The following is a 21,379-nucleotide window of genomic DNA, read 5'->3' as shown; positions in this document are numbered from 1 at the left end:
TACAGGGAATTCTCCCTCAAGATCCGGAACACAGTCCAAATATGTTCCACATGAGAATCCCAATCCTTGGAGAAGATCAAAATATCATCCAGATAGATAATCAAAAATTTATCGACAAAATCTCGGAAAATATCGTTCATGAAGCACTGGAAGACAGAAGGGGCATTAGTGAGCCCAAAAGGCATCACCAGGTACTCAAAATGTCCCTCCGGAGTATTAAACGCCGTCTTCCATTCATCCCCATGCTTAATGCGAATAAGATTATACGCCCCCCTGAGGTCAAGCTTGGTAAACCAGCAAGCACCTATAACTCTGGAGAATAGATCAGAAATCAGGGGTAACGGATACTGATATTTAACAGTAATTTTGTTGAGAGCACGATAATCAATGCAAGGTCTTAATGATCCATCCTTTTTGGCTACAAAAAAAAAAAACGGCACCTAAGGGTGACGAGGATGGTCTAATATGACCCTTCTCCAACGCCTCCTTAATATAGGATCGCATAGCCGCGTGCTCGGGTACAGATAAATTGAAGAGCCGACCCTTGGGAAATTTACACCCCGGGCTCAGTTCAATTGCACAGTCATAACTCCTATGAGGAGGCAGAGACGCAGACTCATTCTCACTAAATACATCATAAAAGTTCGCCAAATAAACCTGCAATTTTCTTGATGGTCTGGGGCGACCCGCATTACCACCTGGGTCCAAAACTGAGGCCAGAAGGGCGTCGGCAGCCTTATATCCAGTCATTAACTCCACTCAGCCAGTCATCATCATCAGCCCCAGGTGTCTGACAATCAGGCTCACTACCTTTCTTCACCAGAAGAGGGAGTTCCTCGGGCCTCAGTAGTGAAGGGGAAAATGAACTCACAACAATATTCTATTTGGGGCTACATTATATTCTATGGGGGGCTGTATTATATTTATTATATTCTATGGGGGTGATTTCATCATACTCTATGAGTGGGCTACATTATGCTATATGAGGAGGCTACATTGTATTCTATGGGGGGCTAGATTATATTGTATGTGGGCTTCATTATACTTTATGAGGGGGCTACATTATATTCTAAGGGGGTTGCATTATACTGTATGAGGAGGGCTACATTGTATTCTGTGGAGGGGCTACTTTATACTATATAAGGGGACTGCATTATATTCTATGGGGGGCTACATTATATTCTGTGGGGTGGCTGCATTATGCTCTAAGGGGTGGCTGCATTACACTATAAGAGAGGGGCTGCATTATATTCTATGGGGCGGCTGCATTATACTATATGTGGGCTATTGTCACGATCCATTTTTGGATCCGTGGCAGTCTGGATTCTTATGGAAACCTTTTTCCTTTTGCCCCCGGTGACCACTGGGGTTACTACAACTGTAGTTGCTTTGGTGCTGGTTTTGCCCCCAGTGGCTGCTGGTGTTATTACAGTTTAATTAGCCACCAGGTGGAGACCAACCCCCTCCTTCCTATAAAAGGAGGTCAGGTGCTTAGCTCCTTGTTGGTAATATTGCTCATTTGGAAATCAACCGTGGTGAAGACTGGACCTACCTGGTGCAGAGGTGGTTCAGCTTATCTAGAGCAGTGGTGTTACTGCTGGAAGCTGAGTTCAGGATCCTTACTCTGTTGCTTGGAGCATTTGCAGCAGAGCAAAGATGTCTTGGGTTTTAGTTGCTTTAACCCCATGGTGTCTGTTTTATTTTTCCCTTCCCCATGACAGCACCATACATGAGAGATGGTATCCACCCCAGGAAACAGGAAAACTGTAGCAGAGATAAAAGAAGGGGGCGGCACCTCTCTCTCCAGTTTGGTTTCCTGTTTCCTGCAGGTGGATGCCTGTAGCAGCGTACCTTCAGAGGGATCCTCCTCTGACGATGGCCGGTCTGGAGACCGAGGTCCACGGGGAGGAAGGAAGCAGCTGGGCGATGTAGTGCGCGCATGGCATTCAGGGAGCTGCAGCGCGCGTGCCATCCCTGTTGGACTCCCCGGCGGCCGCTCCTGTCAGGAGGCTGGGCCGGGGAGGTGTGTCCACCACGATGCTGGCGCCGACTGAGTAGAGGCAACTTCCGGGCGCGCCGGAAGTGACGTCACATGCCAGGGGAGACGGTGTGCTGGACACTTCCCGGAGGGAGCGGTTCCAGAAGCACACACCGCTCCTCCATATAAATAAGATGAGGCGCAGGGTGCCATCGGTCCTTGCAGGCTGTGTATGACTGCTCCTGCCAGAGCAATCGCTAAAGCAGCAGAACCAGGACCAGCAGTAGAGAGGCGGCAAACTTCTCCAGATGGCAGACCCAGAAGCCAAGATGCTGCCATTGTTAGTACCTCCAAAGGAATAGCACTGCGATTTGAGGACATGGGCGCCTTAAAAGATCCCCTCGACAAGAAAGCTGATGCATTTAAACCGGGGATAGCCGCCACTTGCACAGCACGTGCTATGGTCAAGTGGTTGGAGGAATTAAGTGAGCAAATTAAAAATAAATGCCCAAGAGAGAGACTGCTGGAAGCAATACCTTTCCTACAGAAGGCAGTGGGATTCCTGGCTGACACCGCAGTAGTTTCCGTCCCAGGTGCCGCCCGTGCATGCGCCCTTTCAAATTCAGGTCGCAGAGCACTTTGGTTAAAAAATTGGAGAGCAGATTTTCAATCAAAAGTCAAACTCTGTGCCATCCCTTGTGAGGGTCAATACCTATTTGGTAAAGCATTGGACGAAATTTTGGAGAAGGCGTCAGATAGGAAAAAACGATTCCCACCCCCCTTCCCTAGGCGCCGTTGGACTGACGCTCACTCATCCTTTCGTGGATCAGGGAATAGAGGGAGCCAAGGCCGCCCGTACGATAGGGCCATATGGGGCAGACCCTGGAGGGAAAGGAAGGAAAAAGGATTCCTTTTCAGTAAAGCCACCCCGAAATCTGATACCAAACAATGACACCAGAATACTGGTGGGGGGAAGGCTCAGGGGGTTTGTTCATCAGTGGGTAGCATTACCCGCCTCAAAGTGGGTAACCAATCTGTTATCCGAAGGTCTGCGACTAAACTTTCTGAGCCTCCCGCCGCAGCGAATAAAAATGACCCGGGTGGCCAAAAAAAATCAGGCCAATAGGTTGGGGGGCACACATAGGGAAACGAATCCTACAGAACCAATGGGAGCCCTCAATGAGCGCAGCATCCTCAAATCTAAAAGAATTGGGAGCGGTAAGGCGAGCCCTTCTTCAAGCAAAAGAAGAATTTCAAGGAAAGCATGTCGCAATATTATCCGACAACAACATGGCTATAGCCTACATAAACCGGCAAGGGGGTATAAGGTCAACAACCCTGATGGCAGAGGCCAGGGAACTATTCACATGGGCAGAAAACAACCTCTTGTCGGATACACCTTTGAGGGGGGCAGACAATCATCTAGCCGATTTTTTTTAAGCTGTCATGTGTTGCACCAGGGAGAATGGTCCCTAAATCAAAAAATATTTGGGGAAATCTGTGCCGCCTGGGGCACGCCGTAGGTAGACCTGTTTGCTACAAGAGAAAATCAGAAAGTAAACGGGTTCTACTCTCTAAATCCTATAACAAACACAAAGAGGAAGATAGGCCATAGAAGGGGGATCACCACAAGCCAGGAAATAGCGTTTAGAAGCAAATTTTATTGGACATGAATAAAACAACACAAACATTTAAAAACATTTAAAAGTCATTCATGTGACATAACTATAGCAACCCTAGGCTCATAATACAGCCTGCAACCTATAGCAATACTCCAAAAGAGATTGTGCAAGTGTCAACCAAATTATCATAAAAACAGCATACCAGCATAGTCTTTACATATAGGCCTGGGTTGGATCCTGCTTATTGTATTCAACCGTGGTGCCCCCGCCTCCGGTTTCTACTCTCTAAATCCGAGAGAACGTCCAGAAGTGGTGGATGTGCTACTACACCGGTGGGGGTTTCATTTAGCCTATGCGTTTCCCCAGATCCCATTGATTCCATTAGTCTTAAAAAAGATTTGGGAAGACAAAACTCGAATAATCCTTGTCGCGCCCTTCTGGCCAAAAAAGGCATGGTTCACCTGGCTCAGATGCATGTCTATCTCGGACCCACATGGGTCGCCCCCGTCCAAGGGCTGTGGGATGAAACAGGAATGAAACACCATGCAGATAAAAGGTGCCTGGACTCTCTTCCTTATCTCCCTGGCGACAAGGTGTGGCTTTTCTCCAAATATATTCGCCTTAAGATACCATCATGTAATCTAGGTGTTAGGCGTCAGGTTTCTGCGCCTGCTCTGCAGGAATCCAGAGTCTCACATTCTGCGGTCTCCTGCTGTCTTTCTACTGCAGAGGAGATTACTTTGCAGCAGACCGCTCCAGAGACTAAGTCCCTCTGTGCTCCTATTGGGCATGCTCACGAGACGATCTCCCATTGGAGATCGGGAGTCATGTGTTCAGGTCCTGTTCCAGATCTCATTGGTCCATCTCGGAGATCTGGAAGGTCCCGCACGGCTATAAAAAGTGCGCATGACCGTTCCGCCATGCGCTAGTATAGACTATACTGCTATGTGTGAATGGTGACGGATGTATGATTCTGGTGACTGACTTATTATGAAACCCCTTCCCTCTGATATTACGCATTTGGTAAGGGAATTAGTTCAGTAGTCTGCGCTAGTCTGTGGCAAGCCTTAGGCCACTGTGCACACTGCACCTCTGCGCTAGCGTCCGACATAGCGCCTGCTTTGTAGCTGTGTCGTCCAGCGGCAGTGTCCTGCGCCGCGCTGCAGTTGCATCCCTTTCTTGGCCTTCACAGTTGCGACGCCGCACACACGGTAGGTCTAGACGGACGCAGCCCCTCTGTCTTAGTTCCTGCTCCTGTGACCTTATACAGTGTGTGCATTTACCTGAGTCCTGTGACTCTAACAGGCTCAGCCTTTTGTATGTTTTTGTTGCGGCGCCTCTGTGTGTGAAGTTGAACCCGTGCCCATTATATATCGCCATATTGCTCGTCTGCCATTACTCAGCAGCGGTTGTAGCACCTACTGCATGGTGGACCCCGAGCGGCGAACGCACTTTATTATTATTTGTATTTAGTGCGTTCCGCCGTTCCGAACACTAGGTCCCCGATGCATTGGTCCTTTTGAGGTCCTCAGGCATATTAATGACGTGGCGTACAAATTGAAGTTACCCGCTTTGCTCCGCATTCCCAATTCCTTCCATGTGTCCCTCCTCAAACCCGTGGTGCTCAACCGGTTTCATCCTTCTCCGGGTCACACACCCCAGCCTTTTGACATGGGGGATGAATTTGAGGTGAATGATATCCTGGCCATGAAGAAGGTAAGAGGGAAAACGCTCTTCCTAATTGATTGGAAGGCCTTTGGGCCTGAAGAAAGGTCTTGGGAACCCTGGGAGAATATCCAAGCACCCCAGATTTTGCATAAGTTTCTTTTCAGCCTTAGAAAGAAGGGGTGTAAAGAGGGGGGTACTGTCATGCCGCTCTCACTGCACTCCCCTGGGGTCGGGACTCAGCGCCCAGTGTCGTCACTTCCAGTATTGCGGTCGGTCCAGGGGTCCTGTCGGGTGCGCACGCGCACCTGTCATGCTTGACTCTATGGCTGCTCCTGGGCTTTGTCGAGCGAGCATGCACTCACCCTCCAAGTCCTAACGGCGGTCGCGCCATCTCTGACGTCTCTATGGTCCTGGAGGACCTGACCCAGAAGTCACAGCACTGATGCCCTATATCAGGCTGCCTCTTCCTGTAGGCGGTGCCTGATTATCGTTGTGCTTCCTTGCCAGACCTGCTTGGTCTTTGCTTGGCTGCTCTCTGTACTCAGGTCCCTTGCCCTGTGCTCTGACGTGCTTCCCAGCACTTGTTCTGCTTTACCTTGTGCCCGGGCGTGCTTCCCTGCACCCGATTTGCTTTGCCTTGTACTCAGGCATGCTTCCCTGCACACGCTCTGCTTTGCCTTGTACCCAGGCGTGATTCCCTGCACGCACTCTGCTTGCCTCGTACATGGGCGTGCTTCTCGGCGTACACTATACACACTCCTGTACCCAGCGTGCCCCATGTACATGCCCTGCACTGTCCTGTACCCTGCGTGCCCTGGTGTACATGCTCTGCACCATCCTATACCCTGTGTGCTTCCATGTCCACGCTTTACACACTTCTGTATCCTGTGTGTTCCTGTCTTCTCCTTGCTAACACGGTCTTTTCCATCTTCTGTGAGCCGGCCACCTGGTTTCAGCAATCGTGGTACTTTACCCCCCCTGGGTCTGCCCCTGACAATCCCTGTATAGGGGTCGTCCTCACTAGGTCAGCTCGCCAGGGGTGGGTTGGTATCGCGACCCAGAGGGTCCACTCCAGGAGTCGTCACACTGCTGATAACATGATACTGTATGGTGATCCATTAGGGATTGTCCTGTCCCCATCTTTCTTTCTCAGACGGTGGAAAGAGGCCGGGAAACAAGTGTTAAATATTGTCGATCACACTCATTTAGCAGCCTGAACTCAGCGCATGTAAATACAATCGAAATGCTTCTGTGTGATGTGCAATATGTTAGCATTTGGGGCCCCATTTTAAACTTTGCCTAGGGGCCCACTTTACCTAAATCCGGCCCTGTGCGTACAGGGACAGAGCAGAGCACGTACAGGGACAGAGCAGAGCACGCACTGGAAGCGGACACGGATAGAGCAGAGCATGCACTGGAAGCGTACAGAGATCTGGGAGAGCACCTACACAGGAAAGTGCAGGAAATAATCAGGCGCTGAGGAACGGCTGATGCCGTTCGATATACTTGACACCGGGCACCCAGTGAGATCACTTCCGGGTCAGGACTCTGGCAGAAGCCTAGTGCACCCGGCAAGCACGCGACAGAGGACTAAGAATGCACATGCGCAGACAGCGAGGAACTTGGGGAGGCTGCAAGGCCGGGAGCACAGTGACAGTACCAGGTGCCCCGGTCCCAGCAGACCATCGGGAGACACCGGAGCGCGGGGACCGCGGGCGGACATGGTGGTAACAGGCTTTGTCATACCATCAGCTATCATCTTGTCAGACTCGCAATAAACAAACTCGAGTACTCCACATTCCACTAAGTCACGTAAGTGGTGGTGTTTTACATCAATGTGCTTAGTCCTTGCACTTATCTTCTCACATGCATCTAGCATGAAATTTCTTGGGACTGCATCTTTGTAAAGAAGAGTCTACACCTGTGAATTCCAATCTGTTTTTAATGGGTACCACAGAATCAGCATTAGGATCAGAAATGAATGTCTTTTATGCTGAACTCATCTGCGTGATTACTTTAGTTGGAATAAGGAACATTACTTGATATTGTTGACTAAGTTGTGCATTGTGTTTATATGAATTTTATCTCATGTATTATTACAGGTGTCAAAGATGGAAGAACAAATGCCACTTCAGCGTCATGTCCAGCAACCAGATAATCATAGAGTGTCCTTCCTCCTTCCGGCCATAGTCACAGACGGTAATCCCCATAGGGAACCATTTATCCAGATCTCTCCAATGCCAGATAATACACTTCTAGCTGTAGGACAAGATGGTGTAGTCTCAGTCTGGACGCCAGATCTGAAGTTGAAGAAAAGTCGCTGCATTCTGGTAATGTTACTGAGTCACGAATGATGACCTCTGCCTTAATTACTACTTGGATGAATTAGTTTTCAAAGATAATCTACCTCTCTATGGGTAATATTGAGGATATGTGATGACTTTCAACACTTAAAGGGGACTTTTTATGCCCAAAAATGCTATTATCCTGCAGATATAAGGTTAATCTGCATGTTAATAGCATTATGAAAGGGCAAGCACCATTCCCAGGAGAAAATGAACTTTATTTCTCCCAGGAGCCGCCGGCTTTTAGTCATGCAGGCGTGTCCGGAATAATTAGTCACTGCCCCAGCACTGACTGACAGCCATCTCCATGGTGCATCAGTACAGACTCAGCTGTCAGTCAGTGACAGGGTTTGGAGGCTCCATTGTAGATGCTGGTTACGTGGGGACCATATCCTGAAGCCTATGTTTAGTTTTACTTTACTAAAGTGACTGTGACATTACTAAATTCAACAGAACATCAGCCATTCTAGCCGCTTTTATTTTGTATTCTTGAATTTTACATATATTTAGAATTGACTGCCTTCTCAGATATCCTCTATCAGAATATCCTCACATTCATTGTTTGCATGGTACCTCTATGTAAGTTTAGAGACTTAACATATGTTTTACAGGAGGAACAGAAACAACCGAATAGGAAAATTAAATGGATTTCTGATTCCACATTGATGCCTCAGCATAACAAATTAATTATTGGCACTTGGTAAGCATGTTGTCATGTTACAAGTTTATCATTGATATATGTTGGTCTCACTGAATTCTTAAGCCCCAGGAGAACCATTTAAAGAGAACCTGTCAGCACGATTTTGTAGTGTAAAGCTGTAATGGTGCTGTAATACAGATTCAATTAATACCTTTGGTGAAGATATCCGCTTTGTGGTTCTTCTTTAATCAGCATTTGAAGTTTTCTGCTAATTTGATTTTGGTGCATTGGGGCCGGATTGTCCATTGGGTCTTCTCATACCTGTCTGTGATACCCTGCCCCTCCACCTGCTCCGGTCTGTGAATGAACTGTCACTGCTGAGATTTCAGAGGGGGCAGGTCATCCAAAAATTGGTGACAGGCGGAGGGGCTGGGGAATCAGTTAGGTAGAAGACCAAGTGTACAGTCCGGCCCCTGTGCACCGAAATCAAATTAACATTAAATGTTTAAATCAGTGGTTCTCAAACTCCAGTCCTTGCGGACCCCAACAGGTCATGTTTTCAGGATTTCCTTAGTATTTCTCAGGTGATGGAAGTATCATCAAGGCATCAGGAATTCTCTCACATGTGTAACACTATGGAAATCCTGAAAACATGACCTGTTGGGGTCCACGAGGACTGGAGTTTGGGAACCACTGGTTTAAATGTTAATTAAAAAGGAGCAACATAGTGGATTTCTTCACCAATGATATCATTGTACTCAGTATTACAGTGCCATTTCAGACATGTCTTTACTTTACATTACAAAATTGTGCTGACAGGTTCTCTTTAAGTGCCCACAAGTGACCATCTGAAATGTTAGGAGGTTTGGTATCCAAACTACTACTGTGCCTTTCTATTTGCAGTGACCGAGAAATTCGCCTTTATGAGCTTTCCAATTTTGAACCATACTGTCAAATTGTTGGTTTTGAGTCAATGCCTCTGCACCTGGGTTACAGGTAATCTCTGCTTGTTTCTTGGCTGTTATCTTTATATTGGCATACTCCTTACGTGACACAGTATCATTTCTGATGCTAAAAGTAAAAACTTTACCTTTGGTTATTGCTATTCTAATTAGCTATTATGTTCTCAATCTTGATAGAGAAGTACGAAAGAAAGCTTTATTTCTGTATTCTGCTTTTATCTAAAACTGTCAAAATGAAAAGAATCACTTAAGCCTTGATTCATCAAACATTTTCATTAGAATTCTGGCATACCAAACCCGTATTTTTTCGGACCATAAGACGCACCCCAAATTCAGAAGAGGAAAATAGGAAAAAAATGTTTTAATGTGAAAATGGGGGTCTTTACTATAGTCCGAATTTAGCTAACCATGGGGGCGGCGGTAGCTGTTTTGGGTTTACATGAGACCAGAGCAGGGTCGCAGCTGCAGGAAGCCAGCAGTGGCAGTAGTGCGGTGATGCTTTGGGACCTGGGTTGGGAGAAGGGGGTGTCCCAGCGGTGGGAGGCATGACCCATTGACCTTCTGGTGGTGGGTTTCAGGAACATGTCGGCAGTACAGGGCAGGAGCAGAGTCTCCGCTGCGCACATTGATCTACTCTCGGTGGGCTTCATGAGCATGGTGCTGGAAGCGGCGCATGTGCAGATGAAGATCTTGGCTCATTATTGAAGTACGTAAAAAGAAAAAATGGGAGATTTGTGTAAATATGGCTAAACAACCAAATATATCTATATATTGCACCTGTCTGTGTATGGTATCCTCCTGAGCACTAATGTTGGGGACGGAGGCTCCATAGTAGATGCCGGTTACATGGAACCATATCCTGAAGCCTTTGTTTAGTTTTACTTTACTACCGAGTCTAAGTGACTGTGACATTAATAATTCAACAGAACATCAGCCATTCTGCGCATGCGCTACCATTTTCTTGAAGCCCACTGCCTATAGAATGAGATTTCTGAAGTTTCATTTACATGCTCCTTATTTTTTACTTACAGATTTCACCCACCAATTTTTTTTTTCAAATCTGCAGCATGTCACTTCTCTCAGGTTTTTTTGCAGAATTTTTCATCCATTCAAATAAATAGGAAAAAAATGCAGGAAGTAAAAATGTTTCAAAATTGCATTATTTATACAGTGTTTTGTCCTGCCAGCACTCTGGTTTGTGCTGTTGAAAAATCAGCTGCAAATACTCAACATGTGCACATAGCCTTTAAGGAGTTGTCCAGGTGTAGGTACGTGTGCCGACTGAGGGGTGGTCCATTTTCCGTCGCAGACAGACTTAAGGCAGAGACTGATGAGTGTTCAACAGCTCCTTCTTTATTGGCCGTCCTCTCAATGACCACAGCAATACAGCAGCAGCATGACAGCTTGGACACACAGACCCTGGTACCTTTCACCTTCGTCTCTGTCTTTTCCAGTGACGTCCCTCGCGGCCCCTTCATCGTGGCTGCTTAGGCCCAGCACCACAGTGCCGCACCTGTTCGAGTCCGTCTGTCTGGTACCCCTGGGCTGTCTCTGTCCTGCGGTTAATCTCTTATTTTACTATCTGTGTTTTTAAGGGTTAACTATATTGCATTTAAATCTTGAGGTGTAACTATATTCACAAGGGGTTATTTAAGGGTGGGGGTTCATAACTAAGGGTTTATAAGGGGCATCTGGTTGGGGCTCAACTCCTTTTGGAAGTGCATTGAGCAGCAGGGTAGTTTGCTGGTAAAAGGGAAAAAAGATCTCTTTAAATCTTCTGCCTGAGCGAGTGTGAACGAGCTGAGTGTGAGCATAAGTGCAAACGGTGGTAAGTGTGTGACTTATGATTCAGTGACTTTGGATTCAGGGAGTTTCCAAGGGAGGAATTACTGTTATATTTTATTAATACTATTTATTTATTTTTACTTATCTTTTCTGTCTGATCCAATCCCCATTAGTCTGTGCTCCACTATTGCCAAGGTCATCAAGTGTACGTCTTGCCGCATGTATGAAATCCTTGAACAGCCAGCCGAGGGTGTATACTGCTGTGTGAGATGTGAGCATGTTGTGCATTTGGAAGCCCAGATACTGGATCTAAATGTTCAGCTGGCAACACTGAGATCCATAGACAATATGGAAAGGAGTCTTCTGCTCACTGAGCAGACTCTCAATGGGATAGATGAGGGGGGATGCTAGGTTGGAGCTGCAAGACAGTGAAGCAGCTAGCTGGGTGACAGTTAGAAGGCGGGGTAGAGGGAAGAGTGCCAGGGAGGCAAGCCCTGATCTGGCACACCCCAATAACTTTGCTAAGTTGGCAGATGAGGGGAGTGTCAGTGCAGGGGTAGCACTGCTGCAGCAATGCATGTCCTCTGAAAGCCGGAGGAGTGTCTGCTCCAGTAAGGCGGGAAATAGGAGAGCAGGGCAGGCCAGACAGGTGCTGGTAGTGGGGGCTCAATTATTAGGGGAACAGATAGGGCAATCTGTCACAAAGACAGGGATCGTCGAACGGTGTGCTGCCTACCTGGCGCTCGAGTCCGACACATCGCTGATCGAATTGACAGATTACTAAGAGGGGCTGGTGAGGATCCAGCGGTCATGGTGCACATTGGCATAAATGACAAAGTTAGAGGTAGGTGGAAGGTCCTTAAAGATGATTTCAGGAAATTAGGCTGCAAGCTTAAAGCAAGGACCTCCAAGGTGGTATTTTCGGAAATACTTCCTGTACCACGTGCCACACCAGAGAGGCAACGGGAGATTAGGGAGGTTAATAAGTGGCTCAGGAATTGGTGTAGGAAGGAGGGGTTTGGGTTCCTGGGGAACTGGGCCGACTTCTCAGTTGGCTACAGGTTCTACGCTAGGGACGGGCTGCACCTCAATGGGGAGGGTGCAGCTGTGCTGGGGGAGAAAATGGCTAGAAGGTTGGAGGAGTGTTTAAATTAGGGACTGGGGGGGAGGGTATTCCTTTTATAGGAGGGGAAGACAGTGCAGATAGAGACCTGGGCACAAATAATGAAATAATTAAATCATGTAACGTTCACTATAATTAATTAATTAATTGTGGGTGGGGGTGGCATGGGGGGTGGAGTTAGAACAGTTAATAATTTAAGAAAGAATAGAGGTACAGAGAGATATATAAAGTGCATGTATACTAATGCCAGAAGCCTCGCCAACAAAATGGAGAAATTAGAATTAATATTGTTGGAACATAATTATGACATGGTGGGGATATTGTATCTGAGACATGGCTGGACGAGAGCCATGACTGAGCGGTTAATTAACAGGGCTTTAGTCTGTTCAGAAATAACTGTACAAATAAGCGAGGGGGAGGCGTGTGTTTATATGTAAAAAGTCTCCAAAAATAATGGAAGCAACAGAGAATATCCTCGTAAGGCAAAGAGATGAAGCTGCGACTCAAGGAGAAGTCATTATTAAATTATTATTATTCAACTACCCTGAAATACATTGGGGAACTGAATCCTGCAGTTCCAGCAAAGTTTTTGACAACTATGAGAGACAATTACCTTTCACAACTGATTCAGGACCCAACAAGAGGGGGGGCACTGCTAGACCTAATATTAACCAACAGGCCAGACCGCATATCAAATATAATGGTTGGGGGGCACTTGGGTAATAGTGATCACAAAATAATAAGTTTTCATGTATCCTTTAATAAGATGTGTAGAAGAGGGGTTACAAGGACACTAAACTTCAGGAAGGCAAATTTCTAACGGATGAGAGATGATCTTGGTGCAATGAACTGGGACGATATCCTGAGACATAAAAATACACCAAGAAAATGGGAGACGTTTATTAGCATTCTGAATAGGACCTGTGCACAATATATACCGTATGGTAATTAACATGCGAGAAATAGGAGGAAACCACTATGGCTAAATAGAGCTGCAAGGGGCGCAATAAGAGATAAAAATAAAGCATTTAGAGAATTAAAGCAAGTAGGTAGTGATGAGACATTAAATAAATATAGAAAATTAAATAAATTCTGTAAAAAGTAAATCAAAACAGCAAAGATTGAGACAGAGAGACTCATTGCCAGAGAAAGTAAAAATAATCCCAAAATATTCTTTAACTACATAAATAGTAAGAAACTAAAAAATGATGGTGTTGGTCCCCTTAAAAATAGTCTGGGTGAAATGGTGGATGAGGATGAGGAAAAAGCCAATATGCTAAATGACTTTTTTTCAACAGTATTTACACAAGAAAATCCCATGATGGATAACATGATCAGTGATAAAAATTCTCCATTAAATGTCACCTGCTTAACCCAGCAGGAAGTACGGCGGCGTCTAAAAATCACTAAAATTGATCCCTGGGCCCGGATGGGATACACCCCCGAGTACTGCAGGAATTAAGCACAGTCATAGATAGACCATTATTTTTAAACTTTAAAGATACCATAATAACAGGGTCTGTACAACAGGACTGGCGTATAGCAAATGTGGTGCCATTATTCAAAAAGGGGACAAAACTGAACTTGGAAATTATAGGCCAGTAAGTTTAACCTCAACTGTGGGTAAAATCCTGGAGGGTTTTCTAAGAGATACTATACTGGAGTATCTGAAGAAGAATAACCTCATGACCCAATATCAACATGGTTTTACAAGGGACCATTCCTGTCAGACTAATCTGATAAGCTTTTATGAAGAGGTAAGTTCTGGACTGGACCAAGGGAATGCAGTGGACGTGGTGTACATGGACTTTTCAAAAGCTTTTGATACGGTGCCACACAAAAGGTTGATACATAAAATGCGAACAATGGGGATAGGGGAAAATATGTGTAGGTGGGTTAAGAGCTGGATCAGGGATAGGAAACAAAGGGTGGTTATTAATGGAGCACACTCGGACTGGGTCACGGTTAGCAGTGGGGTACCACAGGGGTCAGTTTTGGGCCCGCTTCTTTTTAACATATTCATTAATGACCTTGTAGGGGGCATAGAGAGTAGAATTTCAATATTTGCAGATGACACTAAACTCTACAGGGTAATCAATACAGAGGAGGACAATTTTATATTACAGGAGGATTTATGTAAACTAGAGGCTTGGGCTGATAAATGGCAAATGAGCTTTAATGGGGATAAATGTAAGGTCATGCACTTGGGTAGAACGAACAAGATATATAATTATGTGCCTAATTGTAAAACACTGGGCAAAACTGTCACTGAAAAAGACCTGGGTGTATGGGTGGACAACAAACTCACATTTAGTAGCCAGTGTCAGGCAGCTGCTGCAAAGGCAAATAAAATAATGAGAAGCATTAAAAGAGGCATAGATGCTCATGAGGAGAACATAATTTTACCTCTATATAAGTCACTAGTGCGACCACACTTAGAATACTGTGTACAGTTCTGGTCTCCGGTGTATAAGAAAGACATAGCTGAACTGGAGCGGGTGCAGAGAAGAGCGACCAAGGTTATTAGGGAACTGGGGGGTCTGCAATACCAAGACAGGTTATCACACTTGGGGTTATTTAGTTTGGAAAATCAAAGGCTTAGAGGTGATCTTATTACAATGTATAAATATGAGGGGACAGTACAAAGACCTTCCTAATGATCTTTTTACTCTTAGGCCTGTGACGACGACAAGGGGGCATCCTCTACGTCTGGAGGAAAGAAGGTTTAAAGGGAAGGTGCCATACAAAAATTTTTTTTCAGCAATTGAAAAAATGTGAAGAATTAATGTTTACATTTTCTTAAAAAATATTATCATTTGTTTTTAATTTTGTAAAATATGAAAAATAATTTTAAAAAGTTTGGCATTTCCACTTGTTAACACTAGGGGGAGCAGCTACTGAAATTTGGCACAAAAACCTAGTGTACAACTAGCTCACATTACTGCCCTGCAGTAATTGTGGGCGGAATCTGCTGACATAGGTGTGATGTCACTCCTCTCCTCCCCTTCTGGGTGTTTGCTAAGGGAAAAGAAAGGATGACATTTAGGAAGTTAGGAACACAGTGATCAGCCATTTTGATGGGGCCTGCGTAGTTACTGACAATCTTTGCATGCAAAGTCTGGATCAGAACAGACCGCCAATCAGCAGAAATGTTTCCTGGATTTCTATGGAGCAGACAAGCAGATGGTCCATCCATGTGTATAAAACACAGCGCTCTATGTACAATCCCTGCCACCGAACAGGGTGCCCCCCATAGACCAGCATACTGCTCTCCTGAAATACTCTGCGCTGCTGTCACTCTGCTCCTTCCACCATACATCAGGCCCTTGTTGCCTCGCTTTCACACATCGCCAGGACAGGATCTGAGGTGAGGAATGAGGTCTTCGGTCACCGAGGATGGCAGGCAGCAAGGATTGTGGGAGCAGGGTGACAGCAGCACAGAGTATTTCAGGAAAGCAGTGTGCTAGTCTATGGGGGGCACAGAGGGAGATATATGGGGGAGGAGCAGGGTGACAGCAGCACAGAGTATTTCAGGAGAGCAGTGTGCTGGTCTATGGGGGGGTCACAGAGGGAGATATATGGGGGAGGAGCAGGGTGACAGCAGCACAGAGTATTTCAGGAGAGCAGTGTACTGGTCTATGGGGGGTACAGAGGGAGATATACAGTTGTGGTCAAAAGTATTGACACCCCTGCAATTCTGTCAGATAATACTCAGTTTCTTCCTGAAAATGATTGCAAACACAAATTCTTTGGTATTATTATCTTCATTTAATTTGTCTTAAATGAAAAAACACAAAAGAGAATGAAGCAAAAAACAAAACATTGATCATTTCACACAAAACTCCAAAAATGGGCCAGACAAAAGTATTGGCACCCTCAGCCTAATACTTGGTTGCACAACCTTTAGCCAAAATAACTGCGACCAACCGCTTCCGGTAACCATCAATGAGTTTCTTACAATGCTCTGCTGGAATTTTAGACCATTCTTCTTTGGCAAACTGCTCCAGGTCCCTGATATTTGAAGGGTGCCTTCTCCAATCTGCCATTTTTAGATCTCTCCACAGGTGTTCTATGGGATTCAGGTCTGGACTCATTGCTGGCCACCTTAGAAGTCTCCAGTGCTTTCTCTCAAACCATTTTCTAGTGCTTTTTGAAGTGTGTTTTGGGTCATTGTCCTGCTGGAAGACCCATGACCTCTGAGGGAGACCCAGCTTTCTCACACTGGGCCCTACATTATGCTGCAAAATTTGTTGGTAGTCTTCAGACTTCATAATGCCATGCACACGGTCAAGCAGTCCAGTGCCAGAGGCAGCAAAGCAACTGCAAAACATCAGGGAACCTCTGCCATGTTTGACTGTAGGGACCGTGTTCTTTTCTTTGAATGCCTCTTTTTTTCTCCTGTAAACTCTATGTTGATGCCTTTGCCCAAAAAGCTCTACTTTTGTCTCATCTGACCAGAGAACATTCTTCCAAAACATTTTAGGTTTTTTCAGGTAAGTTTTGGCAACCTCCAGCCTGGCTTTTTTATGTCTCGGGGTAAGAAGTGGGGTCTTCCTGGGTCTCCTACCATACAGTCCCTTTTCATTCAGACGCCGACGGATAGTACGGGTTGACACTGTTGTACCCTCGGACTGCAGGGCAGCTTGAACTTGTTTGGATGTTAGTCGAGGTTCTTTATCCAACATCCGCACAATTTTGCGCTGAAATCTCTTGTCAATTTTTCTTTCCCGTCCACATCTAGGGAGGTTAGCCACAGTGCCATGGGCTTTAAACTTCTTGATGACACTGCGCACGGTAGACACAGGAACATTCAGGTCTTTGGAGATGGACTTGTAGCCTTGAGATTGCTCTTGCTTCCTCACAATTTGGTTTCTCAAGTCCTCAGACAGTTCTTTGGTCTTCTTTCTTTTCTCCATGCTCAATGTGGTACACACAAGGACACAGGACAGAGGTTGAGTCAACTTTAATCCATGTCAACTGGCTGCAAGTGTGATTTAGTTATTGCCAACACCTGTTAGGTGCCACAGGTAAGTTACAGGTGCTGTTAATTACAAAAATTAGAGAAGCATCACAAGATATTTCGACCAGTGCCAATACTTTTGTCCACCCTCTTTTTATGTTTGGTGTGGAATTATATCCAATTTGGCTTTAGGACAATTCTTTTTGTGTTTTTTCATTTAAGACAAATTAAATGAAGATAATAATACCAAAGAATTTGTGTTTGCAATCATTTTCAGGAAGAAACTGAGTATTATCTGACAGAATTGCAGGGGTGTCAATACTTTTGGCCACAACTGTATGGTGGTGGAGCAGGGAGACAGCAGCACAGAGTATTTCAGGAGAGCAGTGTGCTGGTCTATGGGGGGCACAGAGGGAGATATATGGTGGAGGAGCAGGGTGACAGCAGTACAGAGTATTTCAGGAGAGCAGTATCACACGGGATAGGATTAGATACACGGCTCAGCAGTCAGTATCACACAGGATAGGATTAGATACACGGTTCAGCAGTCAGTATCACACTGGAGAGGATTATATACACGGCTCAGCAGTCAGTATCACACAGGATAGGATTAGATACACGGCTCAGCAGTCAGTATCACACTGGAGAGGATTAGATGTCCAGCAGATGGCCAAGAGTTTTGCAAGAGCAGGGGCAGCAGCTGGTCCGGTGTTTTGGAAAGAGCAGCTCAGTCTCCAGGAGCTCGTCCTGTATCCTCTCCTGCAGCTGGTATGTGCAGAGTGAACATCCAAGCCCTGTTATGGTGGAACAGTACAGCATCAATGATAACAGGGCTTGCAATAGAGTGTAAATGGTAGTGATGTGTCGGTCGCGAACGATCCGACACAAAGAGCCGGCTACCCGCGGTGAATGATGGGAGCCGGCACCCTAGTGAGAGCCACTAAAATCCTTGAATGGCTCTCACTGGGCCTAAAATCCCGGTGTTCGGCAGATGTAACTCCACCCACCGGAACAAAACGCCGCCCACTGAGCAATCTAATTGGTTTCTAGCGAGTGGGCGGGTTTATGCGGCAGGTGGGCGGAGTTTAGGACGCCATAACACATATACAATAGGGATCCATTTAGGATCCAAAAGGAGTCGGAAAAGAGCCGGCTCTTTTTGGTGAGCGGAGCCGTGAGAGCTGGATCACAAAAAAGAGCCGGACTGCCCATCACTAGTAAATGGAGCTAAAAGGAAAGCACTGGTCTCTAATAAGATGGCGCCTGGCCACACCTACAGCAGTGAATTGAGCTGCCCACAGAGGCATGCCCAGTTCACTGCTGATGCAGCTGCAATGAAAGAGATAGGGTCGGAGCCGACTGTTATGTCTCATGCCCAGGGACTGCCGTAAATGAGCATGGAAAGTGTCGTTCAGCAGCCAGAAAGGTAAGATGGCAGCCCCCAGTGGCTGAATTAATACAGTAAAAAAAAAACATACATACCACTGAGTCAAGCTTAGGGGACAATATCTTTTTATACTATTTTCATTTTTACATTAAATTATGAAAAAACACGGCAGCTTCCCTTTAAGCATACTCACGGACGCGGATTCTTTATGGGTCGCCCTCCCAGGGCTGTGGGGTACTCGGTACCGGGCCGGTATCAGCGGGATGTGTCACAGCAGCGGTGACCCGGTCTGTGGCCCTGGGCGCCCAAGTAAAAGGGGAATTGCAATGGTGGAATGTGATGGATTAAATGAATAGTTCATGACGCCACCTCTGGTGTTCGGCAAGTGAGATGTTAAGCCGACGCTGCATGCAGATCCTCTGGGACTGGTGGTGTGTTGCAGCCAAGATGGTGAAACTCAGGTGGAGCTGTAGTCCCAGGGCAGTGTAGATGTAGGGGTAGAGGAGAGATGCAGGCAATGCAGAAGCTGGTACCGAGATGTAGCGGTACCCGGTGTGTTGGCGCAGGAATGAATGGAGGACACCAGGGCTTGTAGTTCCAAAGCTTTACTCACAGTCTGTAGTACACACAGGTGCCTGCCTCCATGCTGTGTCCTCCGGGTCTGGGACTCAGTCAACCTCCAGGCAAGATAGGATTCTCCCTTCCAACACTCCGCCAACATGTGCCTCTCTGAATGTCTCCTCTATAGCGCCTTTAAGTGTAAAGTACTCCTGGTACTGAGTTACACTGGAGTTCGTCCTGACAAATGTTCTTATGAACTTTCCTTGTATGGCAGACAGCTGTAGCCTGCTTTCGGGGACTCCTTGCTCCTAAGTCCCGGCACACTATCAATGTTGCTGTTGTGCACCCAAGTCTGAGATGGGAGTAGTGCATTTACAGCCCACTACTCCACCGGTGTCTGCTGCAGGATCATTAACATCCATACAACCTCGGGGACCGGGCTCCGGCCTCGCGCTTAGAACTTCTTGGCAGGGTTCTCTCCTAACCCACATCCTCTGTTCCCTTTTACTCCTACGTTCCGTACTAGTCTTTCCTTCTTATGGAAGATCAGGTTTCTGTTCAATGTCTTTCTCCTTCTTTCCTTTCCCGTGCCAGCAGACCCAGGTCACTGAGATCTGCTGCAGCACCTCCTTCCTCAATTCCTCTCCCAGGGATCTTCTCTCCTCACTCTCCACTGACTGACTGCCTGACTGAACTGAAATCCTAAGCCTTCCCGCTCTTTTATGTATTCTAACTCCACCCGCCTCCCAGCACGTTTCGTGTTCCAAGCAGGGAGCCACCATAGGTGCTCTGCTACACTCCAAGCAGGGAGCCGCAATGTGGCTTTGCTACAATACTTTGTGATGATGGGTGCAGGTGTTGGAGCGTGGTCAGGAGCCTCCAACTTACCTGGAAGGTGGGACACCACACCTCAGGAGGAGGTGCAGTACCTCTGTGGCAACTGAGCCCTCAGGGGCGCCACACTTACTGTAAGACCTGTGAGACTATGGAACTCTCTGCCACATGATGTTATAAAGAGGGATTCCCTACTACAATTTAAGAAGGGACTGGATGCCTTCCTTGGAAAGTATAATATTACAGGGTATATACACTAGTTTCCTTAATATTGCGTTGATCCAGGGAGCTAGTCTGATTGCCGTATGTGGAGTCAGGAAGCTATTTTTTTCCCCAATGTGAAGCTTACTGTTGCCACATGGGTTTTTTTTTGCCTTCCTCTGGATCAACATGTTAGGGCAAGTTAGGATGGGATATGGGTTGAACTAGATGGACTTAAAGTCCCCCTTCAACCTTAATAACTATGTTACTATGTTAGTGTCAGCTCTCTTTATAATTGTTAATTTCTCAACCTGAAATATACTGTTGGACCTTCAAACAGGAAAATTACCCCAAACAAATCTTAAAGTCGGCAAAGGTATGGTTTCAGAAGAATTCCTGGAAGATTCATGAGTGGAACGTCAGTCACCTGACATGAGCCCCATAGACCATCATTGGTGGGATTTGAAGAAGGTGGTTGCTGGTCACAAACACAAGAATATTAGTGAACTGTAAACCATTGCCCATTAGAAATGGGCAACAATTCCTCGGGAACACTACCAGAGGCTAATGTCTGAGTCGACTATGCATCACATTTGTATTAGCCACCAACACACCAACAGCCAAAGGTGCTCTACTAAGTACTAACAAACCCTTTAAATGAAGGGGATGAATTATTCTGAGACTGCAGATGTCAATAAAGTGGCAATTTGTGTTGAATTTGGATAAACCTCTTGTTATATTCATTATGTTGAGACATTTAAATTGTTCTTATGTGATTGGTTTATTGCAAACAGACGAAAATGTGTACATTTTACTCATAAACTTTATTTGATTGCATTTATACAAGAAATCAACTTTGCAATATACTTAGATTTGCCATTCTGCTAATGTACCCACTGTGAGTTCCTATCATTGTAATGGTTAGATCTAGGCATTATATTATTATAACCGGCTGCCATTTTTATCTGTCGTAACATGCACAATGAGGAACCATTCAACTTACAGCCATTTTTTAAAAATTTTCTTATTTTTAGTCTCCGTGATGCAGACGAGTGTATCATTTACTTTGGTGATGAGCAAGTAAGTCACTATTCTAAGTGCTTTACACATTAACAAGGGCTGCTGAATAAAAGTGGTCATTATATTTTATTTCCTTTAAAATGAATATTTGATAGGTGGTAAGGTAATTTGCAGTGCAGTCTACATACTAGTTTTCAGTATGTATTAATGTGAAAAACTATTGTGTTATAGGGCTGCATCAACATTATTATAGTGTCATGCATGGCAGAAACTCTCAGGTAAGTAGTGTGGGG

At 45.8% G+C, this 21,379-nt stretch overlaps 1 protein-coding gene across 4 annotated transcripts in view; it reads left to right on the top strand.

The window, feature by feature from the left end:
- LOC141086218 (cilia- and flagella-associated protein 337-like) overlaps positions 1-21,379 on the top strand; it is an 82,480-nt gene that overhangs the window by 24,004 nt on the left and 37,097 nt on the right. For 3 of the 4 annotated variants that reach the window (XM_073572053.1, XM_073572051.1, XM_073572054.1), the window contains exons 3-7: positions 7,371-7,598; positions 8,225-8,313; positions 9,157-9,249; positions 21,101-21,146; positions 21,318-21,364. In XM_073572053.1, coding sequence (XP_073428154.1) covers positions 7,380-7,598; positions 8,225-8,313; positions 9,157-9,249; positions 21,101-21,146; positions 21,318-21,364 — 494 coding nt within the window. In that variant the 5' untranslated portion in view covers positions 7,371-7,379. The remainder of the gene's footprint in view (positions 1-7,370; positions 7,599-8,224; positions 8,314-9,156; positions 9,250-21,100; positions 21,147-21,317; positions 21,365-21,379) is intronic. The other variant, XM_073572055.1, reaches the window with a different exon arrangement.

This window comes from Dendrobates tinctorius, unplaced genomic scaffold (assembly GCF_039654945.1).
Source record: "Dendrobates tinctorius isolate UK_male_01 unplaced genomic scaffold, ASM3965494v1 ptg000030l, whole genome shotgun sequence".
Lineage (NCBI taxonomy): Eukaryota > Metazoa > Chordata > Amphibia > Anura > Dendrobatidae > Dendrobates > Dendrobates tinctorius.
Note: the sequence above shows the minus strand (reverse complement) of the source record. Positions and strands in the feature narration are given on the sequence as shown.